This window comes from Clarias gariepinus, chromosome 20 (genome assembly GCF_024256425.1).
Source record: "Clarias gariepinus isolate MV-2021 ecotype Netherlands chromosome 20, CGAR_prim_01v2, whole genome shotgun sequence".
Classification (NCBI taxonomy): Eukaryota; Metazoa; Chordata; class Actinopteri; order Siluriformes; family Clariidae; genus Clarias; species Clarias gariepinus.
The window spans coordinates 15,990,723-16,003,678 of record NC_071119.1 but is presented as its reverse complement, the minus strand read 5'-3'; the positions used below and the strand labels follow the sequence as shown (position 1 = coordinate 16,003,678).

General features: G+C 37.2%; 1 protein-coding gene across 5 annotated transcripts in view; it reads left to right on the top strand.

Annotated features, from left to right (window-relative positions):
- Positions 1-8,912, top strand: part of efemp1 (EGF containing fibulin extracellular matrix protein 1) — a 33,166-nt gene extending 24,254 nt beyond the window's left edge. For 4 of the 5 annotated variants that reach the window (XM_053480083.1, XM_053480079.1, XM_053480082.1 and 1 more), the window contains 5 exons: positions 469-588; positions 1,873-1,992; positions 3,533-3,656; positions 5,980-6,172; positions 7,194-8,912. In XM_053480083.1, the coding sequence (XP_053336058.1) occupies positions 469-588; positions 1,873-1,992; positions 3,533-3,656; positions 5,980-6,172; positions 7,194-7,355 (719 nt within the window). In that variant the 3' untranslated portion in view covers positions 7,356-8,912. The remainder of the gene's footprint in view (positions 1-468; positions 589-1,872; positions 1,993-3,532; positions 3,657-5,979; positions 6,173-7,193) is intronic. The other variant, XM_053480084.1, reaches the window with a different exon arrangement.
- The last annotated feature ends 4,044 nt before the right edge of the window (positions 8,913-12,956 follow it).

Genomic DNA, 12,956 nt, shown 5'->3' with positions numbered 1-12,956 from the left:
CATATTCTCCAGCAAGCATTAAAGAAACTTCTATAAAGATCAATACACTGTAATAAAATAAACAGTCAATATTTGGAGTGAAAACTCGTTGCTTAAAATCAGGAGTTTTCGACACAGATCTGTGCAGTTTTATAAGAAAACAGCTGTTAGGTTTTACTGAGCTTGCTGGAGAATATGGAGAATATATGACCACTTTTGCTGGCATCCCACAGCATTTTCTATGTAGAAGTATCTTCTATTTAGAAAAGTGTCCCATTTCAGCCAAGACTGCAATGCCATTTTCACATGGCCTTTGTTTACCCTCTTAGGACATCTGTTAGTAACGTGCAGCCAGGCGTTTTTTTTTTCTCTCTGTCTCTGGCACACTTAAGATGGGAAGAAGCAAAATAGAGGTGATCAACTGTGACTTTATTACGAGTATTACTACTGTGATTTTGTGGCATTGTCATTTTTCCACCTTTGTTTCAGATGTGAACGAGTGTCAAGTAAGTCAGCCGTGTGATCATCAGTGCTACAATCTTATGGGATCCTTTATCTGCCACTGTAGCCAGGGCTATGAGCTAGGACCGGACACGGTTTCCTGTGTAGGTTAGTCTGATCTCTAGCTGTCAGTATCACTGACTCAACATGTTCCTTGGACCCTGTGTGATCATCAGTGCTGCAATCTTATGGGATTCCATGTATCTAAGTGGAAAAGATATTTAGCTGCCTTTATCTTTGATTACAGCACGCAATGTGGTGTCGAGTTCATGTGTGAAAATGATTCCTTATGCTCCCAAAAGCACTCCATGCATTTAGAAAAGAAAAAAATCCATTCATGGGATAACCTGACTTCATTTTATTGCCACATACAGTAGCTTTGATGAGCCAAAACCTTGAATTTTTTAGACAGCATAAACTTTTCTCATAGCTCCAACGTCCATCTTTATACTCCCTAACAAATTGAAGTCTTTTTTTCTGTTTAATCCCACCAACATGTGGTTATCATACGGCCACACAGCTGTTTAGCCCCAGTGCTGTGAGATCTCATCACATGGAAATGCCCTTACTTACCTTATTATATGAACTAAAATAGCTAAAACGTAAATAGATGTCATGTCTGTTGTGTGTGCTGACAGCATCCATCTAGGTTTCAATCCATTAGACAGTTCATAACCAAATTCCAGGTTATTTAAAATCTCCTTAGTTGTTGTCTTTGCTTGATCAAAGCCAATAATTTGAAACTGCTGCTTTTTTTCATCCCGCACAAAGTGTAGTTAACTAATTGTTCAGCAATACACATGAAATACTATTAAACTCTAATAGGAAGAAAAATAGACTACAGGCATTGATGAGGTGATGTAGATTATCTTGGCATCTTTGATGATCATTTATTTAATCGCTCAAGCATGCAAAAACAAACTCAGGTCATTGTGTGGGGCAAAGTCAGCTCAGTGTTTAAGGCATTGGACTACGGTTCGGAAGATCCCAGGTTCAAACCCCACAACCACCAGGTTGCCACTGTTGGGCCCTTGAGCAAGGCCCTTAACCCTCAACTGCTCAGATGTGTAATGAGATAAAAATGTAAGTGGATAAGAGCGTCTGCCAAATACCTAAATGTAAAGTTCATTTCAGAAATTACACAGTGTTAGAATATTAGGGAAATGTATTACAGGAGATGGATATTGCCTTTGATCCTTGATGAAGCCTTTGATGCCCTTACATGTTTATACTGTAACCCATATGTGGTGTAGTAAAGCTTTACTATATGCCGTCACTGTTTCATGCTGTCTCTTTCACGGTCTATTTAGAAAGTACTGTATATTATCACTGAAACTCATGGTAACCGCTGTGCCTCTTCGAAACGGCTTCCTTTTCTCGTTTCGCTTGCAGACATTGATGAGTGTGCCTTCTCCCGCTACATGTGCCAATACGCCTGCGTTAACAGCCCCGGAGCATATTCCTGCACTTGCCCTGAAGGATATGAGCTCCAGGGAACAAGAACGTGTCAAGGTACAGTACTTGGCGGCTGCTTCTCTTTGCTGGTGAAATATGATTATCTCTGCAACCTCCATGCCCGTTTCGGATCCGTATCGAAATTGGACGTGTCAGCGGCGAATGAGATATATAACAGAATATGGGCTCGGTACTCTCAACCAGCCTGTCATGGAAAGAATGCGAAAGCTTGGGGTGCACGCAAACAAGGCGTTAGTGTTTCGGCACCCAAAAGGGAGATTTAAGTCTGTGAGGTTTTTTTTCTTTTCTCTTTTCTTTTCTAAGAGTTTCATATGAATACCAGTGTTATTTTTTCCACTCCCATGGGTTAGGTGAATAGGTTGGAGAGTGAGTTAATGAATCTTTGCTGCTGTGTCAGAAATAGTTCCCGTCAGTTCCAAGGCTACTTTGATGGTACATAACCGTTTGATGTGTGTGAGTGTGTGTGTGTGTGTGTGTGTGTGTGTGCGCGCTGCCTGAACTCTAAGGCAAGGGATAGCCCATGTTTTTCAATATCCCCTTTTACTGTAACAGTGAGACCAGGGGTTTGGTTGTAGGCTGGTTTGCCAGGAAGGAATTATATCTAAGCCTTGATTTAAAGGACACACACACACACACATACGCACGCACACACATAAGCACGCACGCACGCACATACACACACTCACACACACACACACACACACACACACTGAAAGTAAAAACCGGTACAAATTGTTATTATTATTATTATTATTATTATTATTATTATTATTATTATTATTTATTTAATGGTACTAGAGTTATATTTTGAGTGGATTCTCAAATATATAAGTATGTGAAAAAATAACAAGTATGCAAAACTTTTTCCATGCTTGTATTTTATATATATATATATATATATATATATATATATACAGTATTTTTGTATGTAATATGTTAAAGCTTTCTGTAAAAACATGTCTGTTTAATACTAATAAATGATGGGCGTTCAAGTCAAACCAAGACTTGTGATAAAATTTCTCATTAATGAAGGTGTAAAACCGATTGACCTTCACAAAAGACTTCAAGCACAGGACGATGATGAGAATCTTAGCCGAAGTAAAATATTCGAATGGTGCATATGTTTTAAAGAAGTCTGTACTTCCATGCATGATAATCAGCCGTTTTTTGGCTCCATTAGGAGTCAAGGAGTTCCTGGGAGGCCAGCGTTTCAGACGTGAAGCAGTCAGATCGATCGAACTCTATACCTTGATGGTATCCAAGTACAGTACTAGTGAAACGCTGGGATAAGTGCATTAGTATAGCAGGGGATTATTCTACACAATCAGAGGTCCCGGTTTGACTTGAACTCCCCTCGTAACACACACACACACACACACACACATTTTTATATATATATATATATATATATATACAGTATATATATATATATATATATATATATATATATATTTTTTTTTTTATTTTATTTTATTTTATTTTTTTTACTGTTATGCACTAGCTTTAACTATGAGAAAAGAAGTTTGTGTAGTTTGTATAATATATGAAATTTTTTTTTTTTGCCATTTGCACTCAGACATTAACGAGTGTGAAACAGGCCAGAAATGCAGTGAAGATGAGATGTGCTGGAATTATTACGGAGGCTTCCGGTGTTACCAGAAAAACCCATGTCAAGAGCCTTATGTGCGCACATCCGAAAAGTAAGTAGATCTGGCGGCATTTTCACGTATGTAAAACGTATGTAAAAGCCAAGATTTTGTGTGCTAGGACAAGCTGCACTAACATGCTGGAATAACACTACAGTAAGATATAATCATAAAAGCATATAAGCGTGTAAGAGTATGTGGACACATGAGGACTGAACCTAAAAAACATGTACTGTACATTAATAGGTTGAGGTATTCACCCTTTGCTATAACAGCTATAACAGCTTTCAGTCTTTCAAAAGGGTTTCCAGTAGATTATGAAATGTGGCTTTGTGGGATTTTAACCATTGAGAAGTTCTGGTGTCAAGGGTGCATTATAGTTCACCCCAAATGTGTCAAAGACATTAAAGACAATTATGTGCTTCCAACGGTATGGTCACAATTTGGGAACAATAGAACCACAAACTGAAACACTTTAGTGTTGGAGGTTTCATGGCTAAATTTAACCAGCCTGGTGGCCAATATTTATTGCTGCACATTCCACCAGTAGGAGCAACGTGTGAAGGTTTAATTGGCAGAGTAATAGCACAGTTTTGCTTAAAATATTCCAATGCACTGTTTGTAATGTATCAAGAGCCACGGTATCCAAGGTAATGTCAGCATACCACCAAGAAGGACGAATCACATCCAACAGGAGTAACGCTGTGGAGAAGCCCCAAAGAAGCGTACCACCCAGATTGTTGCATACCCAGAGTGAAGTATGAGGGTGGTTCAGTGATGGTTTGGGCTACAATATCATGGCATTCCCTAGACCCAATACTTGGTCTTGCGCGTCACTGCCAAGGACTACCGAACCATTCTGGAGGACCATGGGCATCCACAAATTTAAACATTGTATCCTGAAGGCAGTGCCCTGTATCAGGATGATAATGCACCAATACACACAGCAAGACTGGGGACAGAGTGGTTTGATAAACATGAAAGTGGAGTTGAACATCTCCCATGGCCTGCACCAGATCTAAATATTATTGAGCCACTTTGGGGTGTTTTGGAGGAGCGAGTCAGGAAATGTTTTCTGCCACCAGCATCACGTAGTGACCATTCTACCTGAAGCAGAATTTCTGCAAGAAGAATGGCTCGAAATAAATCTGGCCACTGTGCAGGACTTGTATCTGTCATTCCCAAGACGAATTGATGTTGTATTGGCAGGAAAAAGAGGCGTTGCATCATACTAATGAATTATTGTGGTCTAAAACCAGGTATTTCAGTTTCATTGTCCAACCCCTGTGAATGTTATGGTCAGGTGTCTAAATACCTTTGGCCATATAGTGTATTATATTGATATTTCATGGGATAATTAAGTAACATCATATGAGAGGGAGTGCTGTTGTGCTCAATATCAGCACCGCTGACAATGTTGTACTGTAGGCACGAGGATAAAGCCTGACAGCAATATCTTAAGTATAATATTGCTTTTATACAACAGTTCTACCACCATTTTTTACTAACAGATCATACAGTAACTTGTAAAACTTGTATGAAAAACCAATTATTTTTCTCCAGGAACATGACTGGCGGAATTACTGTAATTAACAGCGAGTGGTGGAGCAAGCAAGTGACACTTGAGTTTTGCCAATGAACTACCAGTGAATTACGAGAGACTTTTTTCCAGGCAACCCTTCCAAACAAACCATACTTGTTCAGTCTTCTTCTAATTGTGCCGTTATGGACTTAAACATTTAACATGCTCAGTGATGCTTGTAGGGTCCGAGATGTAACGCTTGTGGGTTTTTTTTCTTTTGAGCATTGTTTGGTCTGACCTTGAGGAGAATATGCTGGGACGTCAACGCCTGGGAAGACTGACCACTGTCTTGAATGCCTTATGTTTAGGAAGAATCTCTCTCACCGTAGAAAGTTTGGAATGGTTTTATAATCCTTTCCAGATTGATTTGCAGCCACAATTGCTTATCTAAGACCACGACTTCTGTCTTTCCCTCTTGGTATTGTGCACACCTGAATACTCTGCACACCTACTGATGATCAGTTAGTCAAGGGCTGATGATACCTTCTCAAATCCTTTTTCTGCATTCCCTCGTGATCTCTGTTAAAGATTCTGTGTGAATGTCAAGACATCTTCAATACAGAAAGTTTATTTCTTGTAGCATGTGGGAGAAATCAACATAAAAAAACAGTACTCAGTCTGAAAACTAATTTCGAATTCTTGTTTTTTGCAAATCGTACATTGTGTGAATTGTGTCCTTGTTGCACTCTATTATATAAAATGCTTTGATTCTCCTGTATATCATGCCTTGGAAAGTTCTATGGTATCTGATGTTTAATAGTAATTAATAGCACTTTGTATTCTTATCTCTTCCAGCCGTTGTGTGTGTTCTTCCACAAGTGCGTGCCGTGGCCTGCCACAGTCTATTGTCTACAAGTACATGAACATTCACTCTGACCGTACCATACCGGCAGACATTTTTCAGATCCAAGCCACTAATATCTATAATAACATGCACAACACTTTCAGGATCAGAGCCGGCAACGATGGAGGAGAGTTCTTCCTGAGGGTGAGCAATGCATTATAAATAGTAGCACAGTGCATCTACGTATCTATATATACAGTATTTAGTGCTTCAAATATATAAAAAATTTAAGCATTTTCAAGCAAATTTCCTTTTTTGCTCACAATATATCCAAACTAGTAGCGCAATTTGACAGCCCACAACCGTGACCAGGCAGTTACTAAGGATGTACGAAGGAAATTCAAGTCAAACCGTGACATTTGCAGAATAGTGCAGAATATCAGAGAGTAAAAACTCTGTTACACTAATGCACTCATCCCCTTGTTTCATTAGTGCTTGGATACCATCAAGGTACAAAGATTTCTCAGTACGCTGTAGCCCTGATTGGTCTGGAATTAGCTCAAGCTTGTGGAAATCACTTGGAGCGAGGTCAGGACTGTACAGGGATGTGGCAGTAACTCCCAGCCAAGTTACTAAACTCCCAGTTCCCACTGATAGATGTGATTCTTCCGCAAGTTAGCGACAAGTTATCCATCGATTTCTAAGGATCAGGCATTCTACTTGCTGAATGTTCACGGCAATGACTGCAGCGGGCTCCAAACAATCAACTGGGAACATCATTCATGGCCATCGACCTTCTTAAAATGTTCAATGCAAGTGTTTTACTGGGTCTAAGAGTCACATCATCGTACTGTGCTTGAAGTCTTCTATAAATGACAACCAGTTTTATGCCTTATTCAGGAGAAATGTCATCACAAGTCCTGGTTTGATTTGAACACACTTTGTGTTATGTAAATGTATTACTGTACTGTATGTCCATCATTTACGATCATATTAATGAATCTGATCTGAATAAATAAATAACATTTTGTTAAATCGTATGAGATGCAAATCCTAGTCTCAAGCAGAGATGTCTAAAACGTTCAGAAGTTTTTATCTGTTCTGTCAACCTAAGATATTTATATTTGTTTACATCATTAATACCCAGTTTGTACATGTTCTTTATGTGCATGGGGTAATGCATACTATCATAAAGCAACTAATCACATTAAATTTTTGTTAAAAGCGTTCCAGTAATGTCAGTGCAATGCTGGTGTTGACCAAGTCCCTAGAGGGCCCTCTTGAGATGATCGTCGATCTAGAGATGATCACGCACCACAGCACCACAAACTATCGCACCAGCTCCTTATTACGGCTTACCATCATCGTGGGACCGTTCTCCTTCTAATGGCTGCTGTCTTCACATGTTTAAACATATCCAGTACGCTACAGTGTGTTCTAGCTCCCCAGCATCGCAGTGCCAAGAATTTATGAACTGTGCAAGTCGAGTCTTCTTTTTATTCTTTCACGGTTTGTATAGTTGATCCTGCTCTTCTTTTTTTTTTTTTTCCTTTTTTTTCCCAACATGGTATAGTTGCGGATATATATGTGATTTTTTTTTATTTTTTTTACTGACAATGAAAGTGTGTGTTTGACAGAATATATTGTGACCCTGAGACAGAGTTCTGTAAGTTCCAGAGAGACAGGGATTGATGCTAGGCACCAGTTATAAAAGGTATAACAGCAAAATGTTATACATTTATAGCATTTGGCAGATGCCCCTTACATTTTGATCTCATTCTACATTTGAGTAGTTGAGGGTTAAAGGCCTTGTTTAAGAGCCCAGCTGTGGTAACTTGGTGGTTGTGGGGTTTAAACCTGGGACCTTTTGAACCATGGTCCAATGCCTCAACCACTGAGCTACCATTAATGTATTTTTATGTCGTACTGGGTGAATGCCCATTTTGTTCATGACCCAGATCACTAGTTTAATTCTTATTCAAATATAAGCACCAAGTGGGTTTTATCCTGTGTGAGCTGGACACAAATTAAACCTCAGGATCCCCCCCCCCCCCCCCTTTGAACCCTGTCCAGTGGCTCGGTCCCAATATTTACTAAAGTGTTCTCAGGCAGCACAATTATTGAAGTGAAATCATTTTTAATCTTGGGGACAAAACATTATTTTCTAGGGTATTTTAAACAGCACTTGAGTGTTTGCAGCGTCAGTTGATGAGTTTAGGCACTGTTTATGTGGTTGGATGATGCCATTTTAATAAATCTAGATTCATTTCCTTTTCTTTTATGAATGTTGCTTTGTAGCTAGTCTCAGTGGCAACATGGCCCTTAAACAATAAATATCCAGGAAATGATGGCTGTGCCACAGTAAGGCAAGAGCTTTTGAGTGTTTCCCACAAATGGATTAAATGGGCTAATGCACTGGAAAGCACTTGGCCATCTGCATTAGTTCCAGTGAGGTTACCCTGGACAAAAAAAAAAATCTCTGTTGCCAGTCCAAGCTATCAATCAGCTGAATATTGTATGAACATAAAAGATTTGTATAGATGAATGCAGTATGTAGTCATGAACCATGCAAAGGAACGGAGCTCGTGGTCTCGTACCCGTTGTATGTGTAGCATTAATAAAGTGTCGATAATAATAATTACTTCATGTCTACATCAAGCCTTGAGGTGTTTATTCCTTAGCTGTAGTGCTAGGAGAATATGTAGACCAACCTCCAAAAAGTTTAACAACCAGTGCCTTATATATCAATGCAGTAATAAATGCAATAGCCTATAAAACTATATTTGTATATTCAGTGCCACAGTAAAAAAAAAAATGCATTTTTATTTACACATTTTTTTCTTTATTTAAAACTGATTACATATATAATCATGAATGTTTTTGTTGTACTCTGAAGCAGAAGAGAATTGTTTTAAAAAAAATAAAGGTTATATTTAATGAGTAATCGTCATTTTTTTTATTTTTATTATCACCATCTCCATTTTGAGCATACTGGTACTTTATATTCAGGTAAATCATTGTCCATTTGCAGACACGGGACTGATTAGTGGATGGCGGACGTACCGTAAACCGGCATTAGGCTACTATGTGTTTTTGTTAATGATTCATTGATAAAAAATGTTTAGGTGTATTTTCAAGCCAAAAATAACGAAAATATTACCTCATGATTACCTCATAATCCTACCAGATTACCTGATGCTTTGTCATACAGATAAAAGACTAACCTAGCAACTGGCTGAAACTTGTGTTGTGTTGATTATTTTTATATAATTATTTTTAGTATGTTGTGGCGAACTTTGTAACTTATTCAAAAGACAATCAAGTGTGTGAAAATTTATAAAAGTAGGTAATAAGGTCAAATTAATACAATTTGCTTAGTTTCCCTGCTGAAAAATCCAGCAGAGATCAGCATGATGTTTTAAATGCTGATTAATACTGGTTGGTGCTGGACTGATGCTGGTTTAGCTGGTGAACAGCATAATGTCTGGAAGACCAGCATATCTACGCTACTGAAACCTTACCACCAGCGTTGGTCTTGCTGGTTAGTGCTGGTGCTGGTTTAGCTGGTGAACAGCATAACGTCTGGAAGACCAGCATGCCTGCTTAAAAATCCAACATAGACCAGTAAGATTTACAGTATATGCTATATAGTGTGTGATGTAAATACATGGACCGTGTAGTGTTATCTTTAAATGCATTTACATACAAGAGACAAAAATAATCCTTTTACCAAAAACATGTAAATACATTATTTTACATTTATTAAATATCTGCTCGGTTGTCCAAACACACAATACAAACCTTTTATATAAATGCATATTTTATAAAAAGAAAAAAAAAATCAATGGAAATCACTTAAAACTGAAAAAAAAAAAAAAAACAGCATAGAGCATCAGTAAAGCAATTATACCAGCATACCAGCACCAAAACACAACATATGCTGGTATAATTGCTTCTCAAGCTGGTAACTAGCTATGCTGGTCGATGCTGTTTTTTTTTAGCAGGGTTGATTACCGCAGACAGTGTACTGTACAAATAGATGATTCCTTTTTGGGTTTGGTGGCCTTTGCTAGCATTAACACTAGTTCATTCAATGTTTTTGTTGTAAATGCGACGGAATATGCCGTGTGTAACCCTTCGTAAAATAAGATGCAGTACAGGTAATGTTAACTAATTCATTTAAGGTTTTGGAACCAAAAAGGTAACTGACTGGGCTAAAGTTGAATCCATCTACAGTATAAACAGTGTATAATGGAAATCTAGTATGCTAGGTACAGTAGGGTGGTGAATTCTTTGTTCCACACACCAAGTAGGATTAGTGGGGAAGGTAGGTAGCCGTGAAACAAAACACCGATTTAGAATTAAATACTGAGGAGCCAAAGTGTTGTTTAAGAAGACATAATGCTATCACATGTGTTTACTTGCTGGAAGTGCTTCCTTGAATGTTGGTTGCGGTACTGGCATCTGCTAAGTAATGGCTCTTTTGCCATCCAAGTTCGTGGGACCATGGCAGACTGACATCACCTGCAATTCTTAAATTGGATTAATTAGACCTTGGTGATAAAGTCTATTAAAAAAGTTACATGTTAAAAATATATATAAATAACAACAATAATAATAATTATTATATTTTTTTATGTATGAATGTATATGAATGTATATTTATCAAATTAGAAAATTCTAATAAAAAATTCTGTTTGTCACATACACACTACTGTAATACTCCCTCATGGTGTATAATGCCCATTACCTAAAAATGTAATTAATTTTAAGAAAATACAGTATTTAAATAAAGAATATGAAATAAGAATATAATAATAAAAATTAAACAAATATAGAAAACTTTTAGCTGTAAATGTAAAAGTAATAAAATAGAATCAAAATGGAAATTAAATGGAAAAGCAATCATGTAATGATATAATGTTATACATCTAGTGATTTTCACTATACTCACTATAGTCACTATAACTGGTTAAAATCACACTGTGTAAAACATTGCTATAAATACTGGAAGATAATCAACTTATTTGTGGTTACATTTTTTTTTTATTAAATCAGGATCACATCAGAACAGCTTCATATTCTTATAATTTTCTACCCCACAAATCTTTTGTTCATTACTTATTCTTAAAATAAATCATATTCAAATACTAATGTTAAATAAAGCCAAGTGAAATAAGCAAAATAATTTGTCATAACAGAGTAGCATGCTTGAACCTTTAATGCTCCTGAAGACATGTTTCGGCATGACATCGCACCAGCAGTCCTCTACAAGTTCTTCAGGGGAGGTTTTATCCCGATAGATACTAATCTACAGGATATAGATGAACTGACTGGTCATTTCAAAGAAATATTATGGGGAAAAAAATTCTGGCAAGTTTAACTAAACAGAACCATCTACAAGTAATAAACAGTTTTTTTTTATTATTATTGTTGATCCTAAGGGTTTAGATGTTGGAGGCAAGCAGTGTTACTCACCATTTCCCATCTGTCAACTGGCTGCAGAACAAAACTAATTTTAGTGTTGACTCATTATTAAAGGTGTAGTTTGAGTGATAGTGGGTTGTATAACATAGCGCGCTCTTAAGCTGACTTCACAATCGCTATGGAAAATACACCGCAGAGATTCACCACACGTTCTTGGAACGCTCTACTTATCCAGCCATATGTATAATTTGTGATTACGTTGCTGACACCATGCCAGTTAATGTGGACCCAACCAATGGTCAATATGTACAGGCAATATATCATGATCCTATGCTTCGTTTTTTGTGCATGCACTACAAGAAAAGTAGATGAACAAATAAAGATCCCTCTATCCATGCGGCTCTGTTCCCATAAATATAATTGCATAAATCCAGTTTTTCCGAATTAAAGTCATAAAATCTGATTAAATACTATTTTTTTGTTAACTAGAAAGTTTTTTGACCAAAATAATCTTGGATCCGACATGACACTACTGGTATTTATACTTTATCTTCCCATAAGTGAACCGAATTTGCAATACATATGTAAGATGATCTTCATGTTAGTTCATCTTGATTGAATTTCCATGTCGCCATTTCATTAACTAGAAAAAGGTTGTGCTTGTTAGCTGATGTCTAATATTAGTGGCTCGTTAGCGTTTTGCTGTATTTATGACAACCATTAGCACTATAGCTCTGTATTCATTAACAGAACTGGTGCAGGTGGTGAAAATGCATAAGCTATAATTCATTTTGACACAAACTCCAATTCCAAGACTTTTTAAGGCTTTTTTTTTCCCTTAGTCAGTTCCCTTACTTCCAGGTTTGGTGAAATGAACTTTTGCCTGTCAGGAAGCTCCCAAAATTTTGACTCATGATTTAGAACTTTTCTTAGTGAGAAGTTGGAAATGGTTTTAGATATGATACGTGTGCATTAACCACCCTAGAGATGTTTTTTAATGTTTTTTTTTTCTTTTTCATTTAAGTATGCCAAACTTCAGTTAGGGGGCCTTATTCATGTTGTTAGTTAGTTAGTTAGTTAGTTAGTTAGTTGAGTAGTTAGTTAGTTAGTTAGCTGAGTAGTTAGTTAGTTAGTTAGTTAGTTAGTTAGTTGAGTACTTAGTTAGTTAGTTAGTTGAGTAGTTAGTTAGTTAGTTAGTTAGTTAGTTAGTTAGTTAGTGGCCAGTGCATAGTGACTTGAATTTGCTATTTTAGAGAGTTCTGCCAGATTCATGTCCATGGTTGAAGTCAACGTGTCTATTCATCTTGTTGAAGGACGTCCTCGTCATCTTGATCCATTCATTTCCCCAATAATGATGTCCTTCTCTAGTAACTATTCTCTTTTATTTTGTGTCCAGACTAGGCAAGTCTCCTCTTCGAAATTTGGGTTTTCAGTACCATTGATGGATCTCTTTGAGAACTGACATATTGGTTCATATTGCTGTCCATGGGATGCAAAGTGTTCTTCTCCAAAAGTTCAAAGTCATCAATTCTTGCTTTTTGGCTATCCAACTTTTACATCT